Source organism: Crocodylus siamensis, chromosome 2 (assembly GCF_052110815.1).
Source record: "Crocodylus siamensis isolate JL-2025a chromosome 2, ASM5211081v1, whole genome shotgun sequence".
NCBI classification, from domain to species: domain Eukaryota; kingdom Metazoa; phylum Chordata; order Crocodylia; family Crocodylidae; genus Crocodylus; species Crocodylus siamensis.
In genome coordinates, this window is record NC_143396.1 from 179,996,607 (window position 1) to 180,018,363 (window position 21,757).

Consider the following 21,757-nt stretch of genomic DNA (forward strand, 5'->3'; position numbering starts at 1 on the left):
CTTTAGGACTCCTGTAACCCATTTAATGGGAATAAGGGCATGCTGAAGAACCAATTCTCTATGTTAGAAGGTCCGAGGCAACGTCCATTCAGACTGCTGTTCCAGCTGTGCTTATAGGCTCTAATAGCAGGGGGCATGCAGGCAAGTTCAAACTGAGACAAGGGGGGAAAAAAATGTAATTTAATTTTAAGAGTTGGCTGCTGCTTTGACGTAATATTTGCTTGGAAGTTGCTGGTTAATGAGTACCCCGTGGCTATATGATAATCGCCGTCTTCTTTATACATTAGACTCCTTTTTGGACAGGCTTATTATATAATTTTCTCATTTCACATACTGTATACTCCACCCTCTTTAGTAGGATCCAGGGATCACAATAAAACATGCCAAGTGGACAGTTCCCGTAAGCAACCACATTTACTTTCAGCAAGAAAATGGATTCAATTTCGATTAATCATTTCTCACAGCTGTTTTGTTTTTCTTGCATGGGAGAAGTACAGTGGCATTAGAATAAAGGGATAATCATATTCAGTTTCACAGACTCTTTCACAAAGAACTTTATCCAACTGACAAACTTCAGTGCAGTTTTCTGTTTATTTAAGGCTACTGAACTTTGGATCCTAAGTGCATTAAAACCTCATCAGAGAATCAGCTTTGCTAGTTCAACATCACTTCTTAATGCCACTCCAAATGCCTAAAGAGTTTCATTTTTCACAGAATACGGGTGAGACATTTCATAACTCCAGGAAATAGTCTGGTCCTATAGGTGTCTGTCTAGAAAAATGTGTGGTTACCAGCAACTACACATATACTATGTTTTCACTTTCTGTATTGAAAATCTCCCTCAAGCTACCGAAACATTTCCAACCATAAATATAGATTGAAATTTAGTTCAGAGGTGCACAGGAGAGGAAAAAGGAAGCTACTTAGTTTTCCATTTTGCTATGGACAAAGTGCAGAGTAAATTGGATTTATAAGCACAGCCTGGTTCTCTCTTTACAGCAGCCTCTGGTTTCCATATCCCATTTAGCAAAACTGTAGCTTGACTGTGTGGATCAGTTAGCAAACTCTCCCCCCAGCCCCCCAAACAGTGCAATACAAATTGTGTGGGATGTCCCACTTTCATCTTTAGCAAGCTACCTTTCCAACTAAGCAAGCAAGGTAATGCTCTCAAGCACATAAGGGCTCTTTTCCCACCAAAACAGTTGGTAGGCAAGGAGGGGGTGCACTGATCTATGATTTAGAAGACACAGTCAAATCTTACATGTATTAAAAATTGTTTGTTTCTGTGCCTGTCTTAACTGCATCATAACATCAGGCTGTATTGCTTTCTACAATGTTGGAAGCTAAGTCAAAAAAAAAAAAAAAAGGACACTACAGGCAAAGCTAGGAATAAAAAGCTAGTCCCTAATATGGGCAGATCCAGGATTTTGAAAGTGTTGTGTGGATGGTGTGGTATTTCATACAATGAAAACACAACACATTTTTCTCCAGAAACTAAGAGCTTTACTAATATGTTAAATGCCTAAGGCTATATCATTCAATTTAAAATCAAAACAAAAACTACAGTCACTTTATTGAAATATGCATTAATTTCCTGTATCATATATTATGTAACACACCAAACTAGGCAAAAAATAATCAAAAGCTATTGTGTACACTTAATTCAAATGTCTACAGGACTAACAAAACATCCTTTTTTTTAGATTCATAAAGCAAAATCTAGCCTTCTTGGGTGTTTTGACAGTGCATCCAATGCCTTACTAAAAGTTGTTTCCACATCTCAGTTTTTTTTAACTCTAGCTAAAAACTTGTCTCCAGGGTTGTGAAATAGAAGTTGTATTACCATAAACAGCTAACAGACAGCAGAAGGACAGAATGATTAATGGAACATCAAAAACAATAAAAAGGAGAGGGGGTCATTAACACTTGTGAAGTGAAGAATTCAAAAAGGAATAAGACTGATTATAATTAAGGGGACCATAGGTCCCAGACAAACCAGGACAGTCCCAATAGTCTGGTTGGTCAAAAGTCCCAGAGCAGACAGATGGGGATGCAGAGCAGCATGGTGTACCAGGCAGGCGGATGTAATGGCACTGCTGCTTCTGGGGGGAAGCAAGGTGGGCAGACTGGAGCAGAGTTTGCCTGGGACGTACGGTCACCCTAATTATGAGCCATAAAGTCAACTGACTCTCTCGCTGCTGCCTAAACAGAACAGTTGCTGCCACTGCCAAGCAGTTTTAAACACTGGATGACCCAGGAATCAAAAGGGGTAGGAGGTGCAACTGCACCACACAGCCCTCCTGGATCTGCCCTTGGTCCCTAATATAACAAGCCCAGGTCAGAGTCTTACCATTTAAGGGGACTATATGTCCCAACTAACTCTCTACAACAGCGCATGGGGCAAGGGGTGGGTGTATGGGGCATAGGAGGTTCCAAGCAAACACCTTGCAGGCTGGAGCTCTAACCAGTTTCCCACATTTTTCTCCTTTAAAGAAGAAGAATCTGTTTTTAAAAAGTCTGCTGATCTATTTTTAAAATTTGTTCAATAATGTCAGTGGTAGGTGTTGTAGGGCTTTGGCCCCTTCCTGACTGGTGCCTTGCTCCTCAGTGACATCAGGCTGAGATACAGATTTGGTACCACCAATGAGGTTTGGTTGCTCCTCCTAGTTGCTCTCCACATCTTAGATGTTTTATTATTTTCAGTATGCGGCCCATGGGATCTTACACTTGGGTTGCTCCAACATGCCCTTTACCCCACCCTTACCACATCCACAGCCAAGGCAGATTCTGCTTTCAACAGGTCCTGCTCTCAGATGATCTCATCTCATCCACACTGCCCACCTCCAAGGGTCAGTGACCTTCTGGCTGTCAGTCTTCCAAAGGCCGTCCTTCATCTATGAACTGTGGCCTTGGAAACTAAACATACCCCAGTCTTGGGTTAACTATAAACTTAGGAATACAATGAACATAAGAGGTCAGTATCTGCTGATAGGTCCCTGAGATCTTTCTTCCTGGGTCCTTTGGCCTGCTTGGGGTTTTTTGCTCCCTTCTGCCCAATAGCTGTCTGGGAAGTGAAGCAGCTCTCTGTCAGGCCTCTGTCAGCTCTGCTGGGGAGAATCTCCTTTGGGTCCCCACCCCTTCCTACCTCAGGCCCATCTGACCCAAAGCTGAGCTTTATGAGTCCCATCAGCCGGTGCTGCCCATCTATCTCTCCCTGTACTTCACGGTTTCCCCGGCTCATCTCCCTGGAGAGGCTACCTCACTGCGCTCTGTGGCACTCCATGATCCTCTACCTGCCGCGCTGCCCAAGAGTGCCAGCAGCCCCTCAGCACCATCTTCTGCTGCATCTTCTGGGTCTTCCTCTTGCAGCCCCGACTGCCTGTGCAGGCATCCCAGTGGGCAGCTTTTCCCTAGCAGCACTCCCTGGCATCCCTCTGTTCCCAGGCCTTGGTTTCCCTGGGTCTCCTGCTGGCATCTCCCCACCAGTGCTCGGCTCTCTCCTTCCGTGCTCCCCAGGCCGAGTCTTCAGCTACCTTTTGAGCAGCCCGCAGCTCTCTCTGGCCACGCTCCCTTCCCCTACTGATTTGCAGGCTCAGGCAGCTCTGAAACTGCCGCACCTGCTCTCCCCATCTCTGTGGCTCTCCCCAGCTGTCGCTCCTTGCTGCACCTGCAATGAGTATTGGAGTGCATTGCGAGGGGGAGGCATGGGGAGAGTTGGGGGGTGGGCTCTCTCCTCCCATCTCACAATGATCCTTTCAAATATTCTTGAGACCCACTTTTGGGTCATGACTCATAGGTTGAGAAATGCTGCACTAGAGAACGCTTTTCTCCTGGAGCCACAAAAGGAACGCAGGATTTCTGATGCCCATTCTATACTGACTCACAAACCCAATGGCAGAATATGCACTTATGTCAAGTCCTGTTACAGCAACTGATCCATTATTTGTGCCAGTGATTCTCAACCTGGGTGTCATGGTTGGGTGTGCAAACACACTTCCCAGGCCAAACCCACAGAATTCATATAGGAATCCATAGAGTTAAAAATAGTTCTAACCAGTTCTGATCTTTCTGAGTTCTCTGCAACAAAAGAACTGCTCTATTATTTTTCTGTAGTCAAAAAACTAAAAGCTAGCATTTTTTTTGAGGGGGAGGAGGGGGGAGAAGAGAGCCCTCAAATATAGAAAGGTTGAGAAACAAGTTATGCTCTTAGCTCAAATAATCAAGATCCAGGGTTCAAGCTCACCACCAGAAGTACTTCATTCTTTTTTGCGTATTTATTTTGGCAGTTACAGATAAGTTTAAACTTATACTACTACTTTACAGTGTACTAATTAGTGGCCAGCAGTATTTTATTAAAAAGTAGGGTATTAATATTAATGGGAAATCATTTAATCCTGCTACTAAACCTTCACTGGACGAAAGAACATTGTGTGTGGGTTAACAAGGTTCTACTTGTATGGAACAGCTCTTTCTTACTAAACATAGCTGCTTCCTGTATGCTTGAATCATATCTGCTTACTCTGATGGCAGGCTATTCTTAGCACAGCATACCATCAGGATCCTAGTACATCTCATGCCTTGTCAACTATGTTCTAATTGCAGAATCTTTACTATTAGTGCTCAGGCAAGGTCTCAGCAACTCAGAAAGATAAGCTTAATTAAAGGTACGAATTTAAAAAAAATTATATTTCATAGTTTCTAGGGTCAGAAGGAACCCGAGTAGATCATGTAGTCCGACCCCCTGCCATGGCAGGAAAGATTACTGGGGTCAAATAACCCCAGTAAGGTGTTTGTCTAACCTCCTCTTAAAGACCCCCAGGGTAGGAGCCAACACCACTTCTCTTGGAAGTTGGTTCCAGACCCTCCCCACCCTGCTGTGAAATAGCGCCTCCTGATATCTAGCCTGAATCTACCCTCTGCCAGCTTGTGACCGTTATTCCTGGTCACTTCTGGCAGTGCTCAGGGGAACAGGGACTTCCCCAGTGCCTGCTGATCCCCCCTGACTAGTTTGTAACAGGCCACTAGATCCCCCCTCAGCCTTCTCTTGTGGAGGCTGGACAGGTTCAGGTCCCGTAGCCTCTCCTCATAGGGCCTGCCCTGCTGCCCTCTGATCATGAGAGTGGCTCTCTTCTGGCCCTTCTCCATGTTGTCCACATCCCTCCTGAAGTGCGGCGCCCAGAACTGGACGCAGTACTCCAGCTGTGGCCTGACCAGTGCCACATAGAGGGGGAGGATCACCTCCTTGGACCTGCCTGAGATGCACCTGTGGATGCATGACAAGGTGCAGTTGGCCTTCCTGACTGCATCCCCACACTGCCGGCCCATGTTCATCTTGGAGTCAATGATGACTCCAAGATCCTTTTCTGCCTCTGTACTGATGAGAAGGGAGTTCCCCAGCCTGTAGGTATGGTGCTGGTTCTTCCTCCCCAGGTGCATCACCTTGCACTTGTCAGTGTTGAATCCCATCCCATTCTCATCCTCCCACCCTTGTAACCTGTCTAGGTCCGATTGTAGCCTATTGCTCCTTTCTAGTGTGCCCACATCCCCCCATACCTTAGTGTCATCAGCAAATTTGAACAGGGTGCTTTTTACCCCCTGTATCAGTTAAAGCACATTCAACCCATGTAGATTATCTCATTTGAGAGTTATTTGGGTTCCATTTGTAAAATCCACAAAGGGCACTATTATTTCACACTTTTATTTGATTTAGCTTAAGTAGTCTAAGTGTGTATCCCATTCAGCCATATCCTAAAGACATTAATTCCAGTTGCTTAAGAGTCCCTCTTTACATTTTATTTAACAGAAAAAAATGTGTCTTAAAGAAAATCTACTAAAACAAAAGAATCCACATTTTACAGGCATTTATTAAAGTCACATAAGCAAGAACACAAAATCATATTAGCATCCCATTCTACCCATATGACTTTGGGCAGTAGCCATTACATTGTAGTTAGAGCTATGTTATGAAATGAAGAAACACTTTTTCATTAAAGCAGCTAATCTTAAATATGCCTTACCAATTAACCAAACAAGGGTGGCTTTAATTTTACTTAAAACCCAGATGAATATATAGATTACAAGTCTAGAATCAACTCTTAGCAGGCGTGAGGAAGAACTAGTCTGCTGTTTGCCTGATGGTAGTATCTTACCCACCTGGAAAATTATACCAGTGAAGCTACATAGCTTTGACATAACTACACAGCTTTTCACTGGATGGTTAGGCACATTCTGCATGTAAGCTAAACTGTTCTCAGTGGTGGCAGATAACAGAACAAGGAGCAGTAAGGGAAGCTTAAGTTAGATATTAAGAAGAATTTTCTCATGAGGAGAGTAGTAAAACATTGGAACAAGTTACCCAGAGAGGTGGTGGAACTCCACTGGAGGTTTTCAAAACCTGGGTATTCAAAGCCCTGGCTGGGATGATCTAGGTGGGGCTGGTCCTGCTTTGAGCAAGGGGTTGGACTAGATGACCTCCTGAGGTCCCTTCCAACCCTCATTTTCTATGATTCTATTATTCAAATGCACCTAAAATGACTATTACTTATAGGAGAAGCAAGGGTGTTCTGCTGGGGTTTTTTTCAAATACTGTATGAAAACAGGAAGGCCACAGACCTGAGGAGTAAACCAAATACATCCCCTATACGTATACAAGTCTAAATGCCTCATTGTGCAAAACAAATTTTAGCAGAGGCCCTCTTCTGTCAAGAAGAAAGTTACAGAGCATGGTACACTACACTATCAGATCAAACACCACAGGTGAATTCAACGGCCAGACAGGCTGGAAGAACAGGAAAGAAAGCAGAGACACTCTTAGGTTTTCAGAACACAAACCATAAAAAAAAGTGGAAGCCAGTGACAATTAACAATTACACCCGTACCATAAGCTGTACAAGAAATACAACTAAGCATGCAAGAAGCTGCATTCTACAATCACTGAAGTTTTTAAAAGTCCCCAAAGTATCTCATACTATAGGGCAGGAGTGTCACACACATGACCCATGGGCTGTATCTGACGCAAAGAACTGCTTCATCTGGCCTGTCAAGCAGGCTACCAAAAGTTGAGGGGCATGGTCTGTTGCAGATTTTGGGGTCCTCAAACCAATGGCACCACCCAGCCCCAACCCCACCGCAGTTGCTGCTGACCCCACAGAGCTGGGGTCTGGAGTGCGTAACACCCCTGACATAGGGCACTGCAGTAATCCAAACAGGTGGTTAGACCATAATTAGATTAGCTGCATATCTAAAGAAAAAACAAGCACCAACATTATAACCTAGCAATAATGGAGGAAGATGCATAGTCTCTTTACCATAATTTATACCAGACAATTCAGAAACAGCAGAGGTTTCAGTAAGATCTCTACATTATGTAATTTAACAACACATGCAGAAAACCCCCAAAATCTTAGAAGAGAGAATAGAGATGATATCTTCTGATTCTTTCCACCCACCCAATAAGTATAACTTTTCTAAACCTCAAACTCAGACAGCCATTAATCCAAAATAATTCTACTATCGGGCAGGAACAAAAAACAGATACACAACAGTTTAACAACTACAAGCAGATGAAACTGCAGCCATGCACATGCACCCGCTAAATAGGTATTATGAACAAACCAAGCAAGGCTAACATAACTAAGTTAAAAGGGAAAGGGAGTGGGAGAAGCTGAATGGAACTGAGTGTATTCATGAATTCCAGACCCCACTGAAAAACTGCACTGTTACAATCTGTTTTTTCAGATCTCTTGCCTTTTGGGGGGTGGGAGGGAGAGGGGGAAAGGGAAGGGAGGAGGGAGAGTGTCATGTAAGGGCAGTTAACAGCAAGATGTTTTTTCAAACTTAAGATGTCAGCACCTTGCCAAATCAGAAAGGAACAAGTTCCCATTGGCAGCAGTAATACACTGTTCTTTACTGGTTGCGAGTCCTGGATTTAACCTAAAGATCATGGCCTCAAGCTTCATCAATACGTATAGAGCAGAGGAAAAAAAAAAAAAAAAAAAGTGAGGGACAGCACACAAGAGGTAGTTCAAACTGGTTCACATCAGACACGGTTACTTATTTATTACACATGACAGACCTGACACCACAGAGATGATGAATCTACTCCAAGAAATGTCATCTCTGAAGAGAATGGAAAACACCTTTTGACAATCCCCCCCAACTTCCCCCCCCCGCAATATTAGAGAACCTAGAGAGAGTCAGTTGACTTGTGTATCAGCAACACTACAGAGCAGTGCTCAGTTAGTATTACGTTATTCAGTTTCTTTCCTTTAATTAAAAGAATTCCACACACAATCCTGCACTGAAGGAATATTAAGGTTGAAAAGAAGAATTTCAGGAATACAAAATATCAAGGTTGCCTACACAATGTCCATTCTCTCCAGTGTGCACACTTATATGATTCCATCTCCAATTACAGATCATATCTTTTTCCACACCCCTCCCCCTGTGACTTGTACTATACAGCACCCAAAATGGCCAATGAGCGAGTGACTTGGGGAAACTCGCTCACTGAAGTTGGTTCAGGAGACAGCAAATGATTCACTAATTCAGTCACTAGCCACTAATGACAAAAAATGGTCTGAGGCAGCTAGCTGTCTTAGTCACTGAACACCATCTAATCTGTGCACTGGACAAGGCAGGGATCCAACTGATGTAAAATACAGAGTATGCCAATACATAATGAAAAATGAATACAACGTATACACCAAAAAAACTGAATAAGGGTGGCATAGTTAATTTTGTCTTTAACCTTGCTAGTCTAGATTCTAGGTTAGCAGGTTAATATTCTTGTTAAAATGAAGTGTTAAACATTTTGCACAGATATATTTTTAGCTTAGTGAAACTGATCTTTGCTGAGGGTGCAAAGATCAGTTTCACTAATGAGAAATTTGGTCTACAGTAAAACCATTTTAGGTGTCTTGACAAAATAGATTCAATTTAGTTTTCTTCCACATGCTCTCCTTCCCACCCCAGTCAAACACAGCTTTTGCAAGCTGTGAGAAGAACAGTGCCCCACCAGCTTCTCTCCCTGGCCCTCTCCCCCCAGGACTGACTGTAGTCAAACCATTTTTTTTAAATGAAGAATTTTGTGTCTTAAAACTCCAAGATTTCCCTACCGCTGCTGAGTACTGAAAGTTATACTCATCATTTTAACTAACTCTAAAAATGAAATCTGCTCCAGACAGATGTCCTCAAGGAGAGAAATGTCTAGGAGGCCAACTGCACAAAGTATTGCAACAGTCTGACAGAAATAGGAGCCTTTACAGTAGTTTATTTTTCACTCCCTAGACAGAACTTGCATGGCTCACTGATATAACCAATCCCTAACAATACTACAACTGATGCATCACATGCCTTCTTTACAGAACTTCCTGCATGATAAGAGATGCAGCCTTTATTTTAACATATCCCACAATAAAGTAGGCAGAATACTACTAGGAGAAATGTTGATTATTTAATTCATCACTACCATAATGTCAAGGTGGATCAAAGATTGGAATTAAGCTAGATGAAAATAATGCTTTCTTCCCAGGTGATATTCAAATCAATGTGAAAGTTAGGTTCATGTACATTAACCCATAAAAACCATGTGTTTTGTAGCTATTATCATCCCTGTGGCTGTGCTGCTTGTAGAAAGAAAAATAAATGAAGGCAAAGTATAGCTGAGGGCAAGCACTTCTGAGAGAACTGGCTAGGAGGAAAAAATTAAACAAGCTCACACTCCCTACCCCACTCCCCCTACAAGCTCCATCTCTTTCCAGGAAATCTTAATTCACTCTTACTCAGAGTGGTGCAGCTGCAGTGACAAGAGGAGGAAGCAATTCATCAGTAACTGAAGTTCAACACAGTATGCAAAACCATTAATATCTCTAAAGCATAGCACAAGACAAAGCTTTTTCTGCTATCCCCAGGACAGTAATCGCTGAATTATTTGATCTTCTTTAGGCCTTCAACCCACCAGGAGAGAGGTACAAACTCATTGTGACCATCTTAATTAACTTCCAGTTCTATGACCTGCTTGTTTCCTCTTAACCAAGTTTGACTTCACTTTATAGTATAAAGGTTACTAGAGACACTTTGTTTGGGTACAAAGAATACAGATCAAACAAGCATCTCCTTAGGGAAAAGACTGTTTCCACCAAAGAAAGGCTTATCATCATGACAAACAGTTTCTGAGGTTTCCTAAATTAACACAAATCTCTCACACCAATAAAATGCAAGCCTTGTTTTTGTGTTTCACAAAGCCACAAAACACAGTAGTAAGCAGATATACCAACGTGTTTGGGGGTCCATGCCTTTATAGTTACTTTTTAAAATCATTCTACAAAATAAATCTAGAAAGCAGGTATTTTGTTGGGTAGGGGCTGGGGAAGTATTTTTATCTGGGAGACAAGATATCTAAAGAGATTGGTAACTGGACACAGGTGGCTGGTTTGAATCCAATTTAGAGTAGCAGTAACACAAATACGTATGATTTGATGGTGCACTGCTTACTCAAAGTGAGCTGAAAGGCTCAGTTTCCATCCTAAGCAACCCCTCCATCACAATTCCATTATGACTACTGCCTCTTCTGACAGAGTCTCTGCATCTGTTCAAGCCTAAAGCCACCAGTTATGTTCTTATCAGAATACTTCAAATCCTACACAAGTAGGGCTGGAAGAGACCTCCATAGGTCATCTAGCGCAATGCCCTGCCTGAGGAGGATCATCTGTATCCAAAGAATCCTATACAAATCTATAATCTAACCTCTTAGTAAAATTACTGGCAAGCGTGGCAACAAGACATAACATCCTGACCTGCCACAGGTAAAGCAGGGGGACCACAGCAGCCAATGTCCTGCTTCTGTAAATGGTTAATATATGCTCAAGAGATCCCAGGTAGAAGGCCATACACCACTACAGTAGAAGGCAACAACTCAGATACCAGCTATGTTCTTATCAGAATACTTGGACTCTCTCAGGCAAAGTGCAAAGTAACAACAGTACACAGAGTATAGAGAAATCAAAATTACTGTTGTCTAATCCTTGCTTCATTTTTGCAAAGGGTAAACTTCAGTTTCCAGAGATGTAAAGTGAGCAGTGATAAAGTAGACAAAACTAATACTAAAGAAATATTTTTAAAATAAATAGAAGTAAGGATTTGAGGGGAAAATCTCTAACTGCTACAGAAGAATGATTAGAAGCTACTAGTACTAGAAGCTATATGATGTTTTCTGGTAGCTGTAAAGATAATTTTTGCTAAAGACCATCTGAAGGAACAGAAGCATTATCTTTTAAGTCATCAACTAACAGCACGTGGTCCTTTGTAGAGGGGAGACCTAGCAGTTGGTTTGGGAACAAACCTCTGAATGAGTGTAGGCATAGTTCTTTATTCACTGCATTCGTATGTGAACATGTGAATCTTTCACCCCCTGGGACGAAGCAGGTCTGTTTTATGAGTTCTGAGTTATTTTCAACTTTTGCCAAATAAGGAAAACAGCTCATGAAACCAAGAATTTGCAAGGAACATAATGGAAGGGAAACACCTGTTGTGAGGTCAGTTTAAAACCAAAAAAAAACCCAAAATAAGCATATATAGTACAACTATGAAAGGTGGTAGGAAAGCTTCCTGGGGGGAGTTTGTCTTATAATGCAGAAGATTTCCTTCATGAGAGCAGCCTGAAGGGAAATAATCTGGCCTCTCTGGTTTTGTCGGCTGCAGGAAATGCTGTCTCCATCACATTCAGTTTCATTTGGGGGTTTTTTCATAGTTGTTAAGGGCTGGAAGGGCAGGAAAGACTGCTGGGATCAACTCATCCCAGCAAGATGGGCATCAAGATGTTTTCTGAAAATCACCAGGATGGATGGCTGTACCACTTCTGGGGGGAGCCTGTTCCAAACCCTCAGCACACTGCTTGTAAAGAAGTGCATTTGAGAATTCCAAAAGCACAGACAGCTTTACTTACTCAAATATCCGTCTTAAACAGGCAAGGAACATGTTTCTTTTAGCCTTAACTTGTTCAACTGCGTTAGGTAGATCAGTCAACCTGAAGAAGTATGCTATATACATACTTCATTGCTCTTAGCAATATATTTTATTCCTTACAATAGTGTATCCTTTCCAAAAGCAGCCATGATTAAGTCTAACAGATTTATGCCAGCATAGCGTATTCTTACTGAATCAGAGCTAGATGCTGTTAGGAGTGGTTAACCTTAAGTACTCCTTGTTCAGTTTTAGTCTCTAGTCATTAGCCTAGAAGTATTGGTCCACGCTAAGCATCCTCCCTATAACTGCATCACATAACTACCAAAGGCCCAGGGCGGTATAGGACCACTACTGAACAGGCAAAAGCAACTAGTGACAGAGAGGGGAGACAAGGCTGAACTCCTCAATGAATTCTTTGCCTCAGTATTCCTAAACAAAGGGCAAGACAAGCCTCACAATGGGATTGTAGAGAGACAACAGCAGGGTGCCAGACCACCAAGCGCTGTCCCTGAGATAGTGCAGAGTCACTTGGTAGGACTGGATGCGTTTAAGTTGGCAGGCCTGGATGAGCTCCATCCAAGGGTACTAAAGGCACTGGCCAATGTCGCTGCACAGCCACTGACAAGAATATCTGAGCACTTGTGGCGCACGGGCCAGGTTCCGGAGGACTGGAAAAGGGCCAATGTGGTCCCCATTTTCAAGAAGGGGAGGAAGGAGGATCCAAGCAACTACAGGTCAGTCAGTCTCACCTCTATCCTTGGTAAAGTCTTTGAAAAGATTATTAAGGCCCATATATGTGAAAGCCCAGCAGGAAAAATTATGCTGAGGGGAAACCAGCACAGGTTTGTAGCAGGTAGATCATGCCTGACTAATCTAGTCTCTTTTTATGACCAGGTTACAAAACATCTGGACACAGGAGTTGGGATAGATATCGTTTACTTAGACTTCAGGAAGGCCTTCAATACGGTATCCCACCCCATGCTGGTGAACAAATTAAGAGGCTGTGACAGATAATTACACACAGTCTGGTGGGTGGCAAATTGGCTAGAGGGTCATACCCAGAGAGTGGTGGTGGATGGGTGGGTATTGACCTGGAAGGATGTGGGGTCCTGCAGGGCTCGGTCCTTGGACCGATACTCTTTAGCGTCTTCATCCGTGACTTGGACGAGGGAGTGAAGTGTACTCTGTCCAAGTCTGCGGATGATACAAAACTGTGGGAAGAAGTAGACACACCAGAGGGCAGGGAACAACTACAGGCCAACCTAGACAGGTTAGACAAGTGGACAGAAAACAACAGAATGCTATTTAACAAGGAGAAATGCAAGGTGCTGCACCTAGGGAGGAAAAATGTCCGGCACAACTACTGCCTAAGAAATGACCTGCTCAGCAGAATGGAAGCGGAAAGGGATCTCGGAGTCCTACCGGACTCCAAGATGAACACAAGTTGTCAGTGTGATGAAGTCATCAGCAAAGCTAACTGCACTTTATCATGCATCAGCAGATGCATGACAAACAGAACTAAGGAGGTGATACTTCCCCTCTATCGGACGCTGGTCAGACCACAGTTGGAATACTGCGTGCAGTTTTGGGCGCCACACTTCAAGAGGAACGTGGATAACCTGGAGAGGGTCCAGAGACGGGTCGCTTGTATGGTTAAGGGCTTGCAGGCCAAGCCCTATGAGGAGAGAGTAGGGCACCTGGACCTCTTCAGCCTCCACAAGAGAAGGTTGAGAGGCAACTTTGTAGCTGCCTATAAATTCATCATGCAGAAGGGAATTGGTGAGGCTCTACTCACCAAGGCACCCTTGGGGGTCACAAGAAACAATGGCCATAAGCTAGCAGAGAGCAGATTTAGACTGGACGTTAGGAAGAACTTCTTCACTGTTAGAGTGACTAAAATCTGGAATGAGCTCCCAAGGGAGGTGGTGCTCTCCCCCACTCTGGGGGGTCTTCAAAAAGGAGGTTAGATAGGCATCTGGCTGGGGTCATCTGAATCCAGCACACTTTCCTTCCTATGCAGGGGGACAGACTCAATGATCTATTGAGGCCCCTTCCAACCCTAACATCTGTGAATAAATTCTGGATTGGCCAGCACCTCAAGAATACAGGATTTTTTTCCAAAGAGACTTCCACATGTTCAAAAGTTCAAGTGCTCAAGTTAGGTATATCCAGCTTGGGTTTTGCTAGTAGGTACCAATAGTTTCAGAATTTATAAAGGTAGCAATATTTTTGAGCTATGTCACAACTTGCAGGCCATTTGAACTTTCCAAACCATGATCTGAATGAAAAAGAAACAATTGTCAGAAGACCTGCTAATGGGAGAGTACTTTTATTACTTGCTACTTTCATTACAAAGCTGAAATACATACACTGGGTGAGATTTAACTCACATTGTATAGCCTGTCTACATCTGAAGACTGCATCTCTGCAAAAGTTCAAACACTGCAGCTGAAATTTTCTTGCAACATTTATTATTAAAATGGACCCGAGTCTGTATGGGACAGTGCATTTTGTGAAGACTGATGCATTGTGTCCACACACAGCATGCCTGACACTCCGTGAATTGGGCTACTTATCCTATAACTCTAGAAAGAGGTGTATGGTAGCAGCAGGATGAAAGTTTTGTTCTATATACTACATATATACAGTGAATCTATAATTCCTATAGCTTAATCTGTAATGCAACTGCAATTTGTTGGCATTAATATTACCACTTCAGTTTAGTTCAGTGAAGTTACCCAAGGGCTCTGTCCATTCTGCAGGTATCTTGATCTCTTCCCCCTCGTAACAGTATTCAGCATGTATGGCAGAGATGCCTTGTACAGGCTGAACACAGAATCTGTTACAAGCACAGCAGCCTTTAGACACTCATATTCTAAGATAAGGAGCTTTGTTTTTAATTCTTCAATTTTGCTTGCATCTTTTACTTTTCTAGTTTTTAGTTTTGTTGAACTGCTCCCTTTTTTTAATTTATGCTGAAGTTGGAGGTACAAAAGGGGTCTCAAGGAAAGACAACAACCTTTCAAGTTCAAGTTCGCTCCTCCCCCACTGCATATAGATTGTAGATTGAGACAGAGCACTGACCAGTGGCTGCTGTAACATCATGAGCTGGCAAATTCTGGGAACTAACTAGGATGTACAATGCCTCATTTGGGTGTATCCCAATCTTCTTACCCTATCCAGATCTCGAGTCTTTGAGATACAACTGAGGCAATCCCTTCACTCCCATATCATTTCAACCCACAAAGGCAAATACATCCATCGGCTGCTGTAAAATTAACATGGGTATAACATGTCTGTATTAACCTTTGTAATTTTTTCTCCAAGAGACCATCTCGCAAAAAGTATTGTAAAGCGTTATTGAAAAAAATGTTTAGAATAAAAATTCCACATTTTAAAACGTTTCTAATGCACCATTTTAAATTCTGCTTTTTTTTGAAGGAAGAGAGGACATGGGCATATGAAACAAAGACAAACATCAGTCAGCTGAACAGCAGCTTTGTAGATCGAGAAGTTGGTGACAGAAGTTTGGGTGGTGACAACTTAATGGGAAGACCAAATGAAATAGTACAGCAGCAATACCATCCATGCTTTCATTGAAACGTACAAACCGAACCAGTCTGGACAGAAGGATTAATGAGACTTATTCAAAGGCACTACTAGCATCAGAAATACCTATAAAACATTTGTATACAGGAACCTACAAGCATTCCAGACACTAATACAGATACTGGAATACTCTAGTGCTCTACTGTGGATGGACTGCTGATGTATATTCAGAGAATTCATTTCTGCAAACTGACTTCAACTGCAGGGCTTTCATGTGGTTATACATGATCATTAGGAGCACTGCTGCCATCAGATATTAGTACTTCAAAGAATTTACTTTTCCTTCTCTGAAATGTTTGTACTTTTACCTTTTCCAATTTGAAGTTTTCCTAAATTGTACAGGACTTTGCTCTACTCCTCAGGGCCATACTAACAACTTAATTTGAGTCAGGAACATTTTGCCCCTACATCAGACTGACGTGGGCTCTGTGTACCTACGTCAGGGTGGGAGGGTGGAGGAGACAAATAGTCCTCCGTAGCATGGGTTATTGACTTTTTCCACAAATCTTCTGAGCATGAGTCCAGAGTGGTACAAGCACCTACTCTGGACTCATTCAAGAAATCCTGCTGGGGTCCTTTGACCCTAGCTGACTTCCTACCCCTGGGGCAGGGGGCTGGACTTTATGATCTTCAAGGTCCCTTCCAGCCCTAACATCCATGAATCTTAACCAAAATCCTTCCCTGTCATCAAAGTGGCAGGGCTTTTATCTCTTTTGCTTCTACCTATTGCATGGTTAGGCTGTTCCTGGTGTTTCAGATATTGGTCCCGTTAGTTGTAGGTGAGGGCCTGAAGCAGCGATTTTAGAAACTCATTTGCTAAGTGTGGGCCTGAGACCACCGGGGAATAGACTGGAGGGCCTAGAAGGGCCCCTCCAGTCCTCTGCTCCTATGAGTACAAATAAGAATTAGTTAAATGAAAGCTGATCATTTAATAAAAAGATGTTTTAATTTTTTTTTAATTACTCATTTTTCCTCTACTGAATCACTCCCTTCTTCTGAACTACACAGGGCTCATCATCATACTTATACTGGCAAAGCCCTCTAGTGGAGATGCAACTCATACTGGCAAAAAGTCTTTTCTGCTATATTTAAACCTCTAGTCAAAGTACTCTTGCCTGTATAAGCTGCATCTACATCAGGGGTGTGTGACCACCAACATATACATGGTGGTTTGCATGACCTCCCTCCTTCCACTCCTGACCCAATGCTATACCTATAAAGCTTTGTAGCTTAGACATGGCTTCATAAGAGCAGCCTGTAATTAACAGGGAACTGTTGGCAAGCTTGTTACTTTATTATACAGACTTTCAGAAAAAAAGGAAGTGTTACAGAACTTTCATCAGATACCAAGATAAAAAGTCAGAACAGAGGTCCTCTCAGGTTTAATTGCATTTAAAAGTGTTGCATTTCCTTTTAATTAAGAACTTTAAACTCAAATTAAAAAAAAAGTTATGCAACAAGAAGAACAAAGCTCATCTTTGTTGTCACTTAAACTTGGTGTTACAAATACAGCCCAAATTTTTAATAACAAATATTCCTTTTCCAATAAGTATAGCATATGTCCCCGTCAGATGCCAATGAACAAAGACATCAACCATCTCCAGTCAGAGCCACATAAAATATTTCTTATGTATAATAAAAAAGCTTAAGCTTGTTAGCTTATATATATTTATCAAGATTGGAGATGCTAAACAACTTTCGCTTCTGTTCCTTCCAAGAGAAACACACACAACCTTTTGTGTCTAACCTCTTCTGTGGCTAATACAAGTTACTCAAATACTATTGTTAAGGGTATTTCTCAATGGTAATAAGGATGTAGGATATTTACTTAATGCAACAAGAGACTTATTAAGGCTTACTGTGGAGTTAAACTGAGGTTTGATTATACACATGCCAGTAGCTCAGCTGTTCAGCTCTTTTCCCTAAATTTCATTTCATTTTGAAGCACCTGACAACAGGAAAAAGGCCAAGCTGCACAACAGCAAAGTTCTGGTGTGTGACCATGCAAACCTACTACTTTTTACCTAATTTTTGACATATTGCTATTGTTTATGGTATTTGGCTTCTAGTTTCATATGTAAAGTTTTCTGAAGCAATCCAAGACCCCGAGGCTGCGGCCCTCAGTGGTATGATGAAAACTTACTCTTCCCCCATTCCCTAGTATACAGGCACACAAGATCTTTAAGAAATAAAGGACTCTCGCTCTACCCTATAATGCATTTGGAGGTTAGTGTAAGTGCAAAATGAGCTCAAAGAGAGGATATCTAGAACATCCCCTGCCCAGATTCCTTTTGAAAGTCATTTCCAGTAAGGATACAAAGTTAAAATAGCCAGGGCACTTCCCAGTCCAAAGCAGTTATGGAAACACGACTGACAAAATGAAGTGGAAGAGAGGGACACGATTTTAGAGGAATAGCAGACGGCTGGCAAGCCTGTAAAATGGTATTTACAAACTAATTGGAAATAAAAATAGCATTCTTTCCATATCGACCCTGTACTAATGCAGACACACAACATTTGGAAACAGATTGGTGCAATTTAATGCGAAGAGCGTAAGAAGAAATTAAACCTAAGAATTACTGAAGTGTGACATTTTGATCTTGCATAGTTGCACAGGTTTTTCTGCAGCTCATCCCTTCCCTCACAAGAGGCTGGAATAGTTGCAGTTTTAGTTAAAGACTACCCAATCACCTGTCAAGAATGACAGGGAGGGGGTGGGGAGCAAGCAAGAATGGAGCCCCATGCCACACCCCCTCCATCTGGGCCTGCTTCCCCCTTCCCTCCTGCTGCTTGGGGGCCAGGCCCATTCCCCGAGTGGGGAGGGGAGAGTAGGCCTGGGCCCAATGTGGGGGGGAAGGAAGAGCAGCAGGTCTGAGCCGACCCAGCAGTGGCAGGGGAACAGGAGGAGCAGGCCCAGGGCTGACACATGGGGTAGACGCAGACCTGAGGGCGGAGGAGGCCCACTCCTCCCCTCCCCACTCGCTGCTGCATCAGGCCAGGCCCACTGCTCTCCCCCCCCACCCCACCCCCATGTCAGGCCTGGGCCCACTCCTCCACTTCCCCCCCACACACACACACCTGCTTCTCCCCCCCACATCAGGCCCACTCCTCCCCACACCATTGCCAGGTCAGCTCTGCAGGCAGTGACCCCACTGCAGGTACATAAAGCATTACGGACAGACAGACAGACTAAGGCTTTTGTAACATTAGAATATGGCAGGCCGACTTCTCTCAAAGCACTGTTCTAAGTGACTTATACCATAAGTGACTTTTTTTCCAGTTAACAGGGATGGAATGTTTTTCACTTAGATGCACAAGGGTGCTGATAGTTGCAACGACTTGGACCGATTAAGAGGGCTTCGCCCCAAAAAACACACAATGCTTTCCCTTCTCCCTTCTGCACAAGAAAAATTTTTACAAACTCGGAAATCAGCACAACACTGAACACTGCAGTGTGGACACTGCAGGATTTGGTCGTGCAACAAAAGTACCAAGCAATAGCCAAGAACAAACATGTAATCCACAGATGACTCAGGAACGAGCCTAATTAGAATAGGAAACACAGGCAGCCTTTTTTCCATTTCAACTTGAGTTCACCCATTCTGTGGAAAGATCAAGTATAGAATATCAGTGAGCTTTAAAGAGTCAAAAATACTAATGATGATCAGTTGACATAGGGATGAGCTGACAATTAGATCACAAAGCTTTATTCTTTTCTAGTCTGTGATTAGTTGGCACAAAAATAGATGCAACTACGTTATCCAAGCTATTTTAAAACCATCTTACCTCAGTACTTTTATAGATCAAATGTTTAACAAAAAAAAAAAGATACAAAGCTTCCTTACACTTAGCTCTACACAGTGTTACTTTAAGTTTATTTACCCAAATATACTGAACTCCAGATGCTTCTGTAGTTAAAACATCACAATCAAGAAAACCCCATCAAATAAACTCTCATCTTCATTATGACTACATAACATAATACTTCTTTCCAACCAAACTAGCTCTAGCAGCTTTCCACTACATGCCCCACCAATGCCAGATTTATATGAGAACACTAGAAGACACCTATGCTAACATGGCATATGCCAGGGGTGCTCAACCTCTGGCCCACGGGCCAAACCCAGCCCATGGAACCATAACATGCAGCCTGCAGGAAGCCACATGGGTCAAAATTTGACAATGGGGAGCCACAGAAGACCTGCAGAACTGGATCCTGCCCTGCCTGAACCATTACGCACACAACAGGATGGGTCACCATCTGCACATGCAGATCCAGCTAGGCTGCTTCCCTTACCTGCCCCTTCAAGCCTGGTTTGAAGAGAAAAATGCTTTACCCTACCCAGACCCCCCCAAGCATCTGGATCAGGGCCACTACCCTGCTTCCTTCCCACCAAGTGTCCAGATCAGGACCCAGGCTGCACCCCAAACCCTGCCCCAGGGTAGACAGGCCAAAGGACAGCCTACACAACCCCCTGTAGCTGGATCGGGCCCAGTGGCCAAATCTGGCCCACAGGCAGAGCCAGGTCTCTCCAACCAGCCCACAAGGCAAGACAGTCAGGCACTGCTGGTCCACACAGTACACGCTCAGGAGTCTATGCCCATTAACTGATTAGTCAAAACTTAACCACTGAGTCTTCTACCTCTGCCTCAAATCTTCTGTAACTAGTACAAGGAAACAGTTCAAGCGTTGGCCACACTGAGTCTCAAGATGTCCTCTTAACACAAGTGCACAGACACAGACGATGGCCCTGCTCATTAGCCAATGAATTAAGAACCAAATAAAGGCTGACAGACCCAAGCAGCTTTCCAACGTGTGTGGAAAACGGGCCACTGGACCCAGCAAAGCCAGCAACCCCCTCCACCAGCGCCATTCCCTTTCAAAAAAAGGAGGAAACATCGACCACAAAAATACCACTGGGATCGAACTATGAGCCAGAAGAAACCAACACGAGAGCAAGCAGTGCTGAAACACAAGTCTCTGCTGAAAGGCACAAAACCTGCTTGCATGCCATCGTAGAAGCCACATGGCTGGACGGCACCTTGTCCAAGCCCCAGCTCAAAGCAGCACCACCCGGGGTCGAGAAGCCTGGCCGCAAACTCTCCATCCTACCTGCAGCTCACCTGCACCCGGGCCCAGAGCACGCGCCGGGCCGGCACATGAAATTTATGTCGTAAGCCCTTACCCCCTCCCGTCGGGTGACCCGGGCTCGTGCCTGCGTGCGGCAAGTGCTACACACCCCGGTCCGCAGGGCAGGGGGCTGCCCTCAGGGGCCCGTCCGCTCCCTCGCCCCGGACTCCTTCTGCAGGGGCAGCTCACGCCCACCGGGCCCAAGCCCTGGAGAAGCCTCCCCCCCGCACCTCCCCGGCAAGAGGCAGCAGGTGCCCCCACTTGCCCCGGGGCAGCGCGGACACGCGGGGGGACGCGGGACTCACCCCATGAGCCAGTCCATGGCTGTCCCGCGGCGCCGGCCGAGCTCAGGGGTGGCTGCGGCGCATGGGGCTGGCGCAGGCCCCCGCCCCGCCCGCCCGGCCCGGCCGCGCCCCGCCCCCTCCCGGCCGGCGGGCGGGCAGGCAGGCAGGCGGCTCCGCCGGTCTCGCGCCGGCTGCCCCCTCGCGCGCGCGCACACACGAACACACAGGCAGGCTGGCCGGAAGTAAACACACGCGAAGCCCCGCCCCCTCCGCCCCGGAAGCGGCTGTGCCGTCCCGCGGGGCAATGTGGGAAGTGTAGTTGGCGCCGGAGGAGGCCTGGGGTAAGGGGTGGGGTAAGGGGAGGTTCTGTGTGAGCAAGCGCGGGCTGGGCGGAGTGGGGCGTTGGGCGAGAGGCAGCAAGGAATTAACAGTTAATGGTCCGTGGTGCTTATTGCTGGGTGCTGGTTTGCGTGGTCGTGAACTTATGAAACGTAGCACATGCACATATATACACGCACGTCTGTGTGTACATGTCTATATCTATATCTGTACACACACATATTCTAAACGCCTTAGTTTGTTTGTACATAACGCTTTATTCGCACTCTGAGTGGCTGACGGAAACGACCAATCAGAGTGTTCTCATGGAACACGGCGGGGCAGAGCGGCGCCATGACGGGGGAGTGCGCCGCCCCAGGAAGGGAGACTGGTGGACCCGGGGGGAGGAACCCAGAGCACGGGTGGGGTGGGGAGCAGCACCAGACCCGAA

General features: G+C 44.4%; 1 protein-coding gene across 1 annotated transcript in view; it reads right to left on the bottom strand.

The window, feature by feature from the left end:
* Nucleotides 1-21,215, bottom strand: part of MOB2 (MOB kinase activator 2) — a 190,395-nt gene extending 169,180 nt beyond the window's left edge. Inside the window, exon 1 of the mRNA XM_090032460.1 lies at nucleotides 21,010-21,215. Coding sequence (XP_089888586.1) covers nucleotides 21,010-21,026 — 17 coding nt within the window. The 5' untranslated portion in view covers nucleotides 21,027-21,215. The remainder of the gene's footprint in view (nucleotides 1-21,009) is intronic.
* Nucleotides 21,216-21,757: the final 542 nt, after the last annotated feature.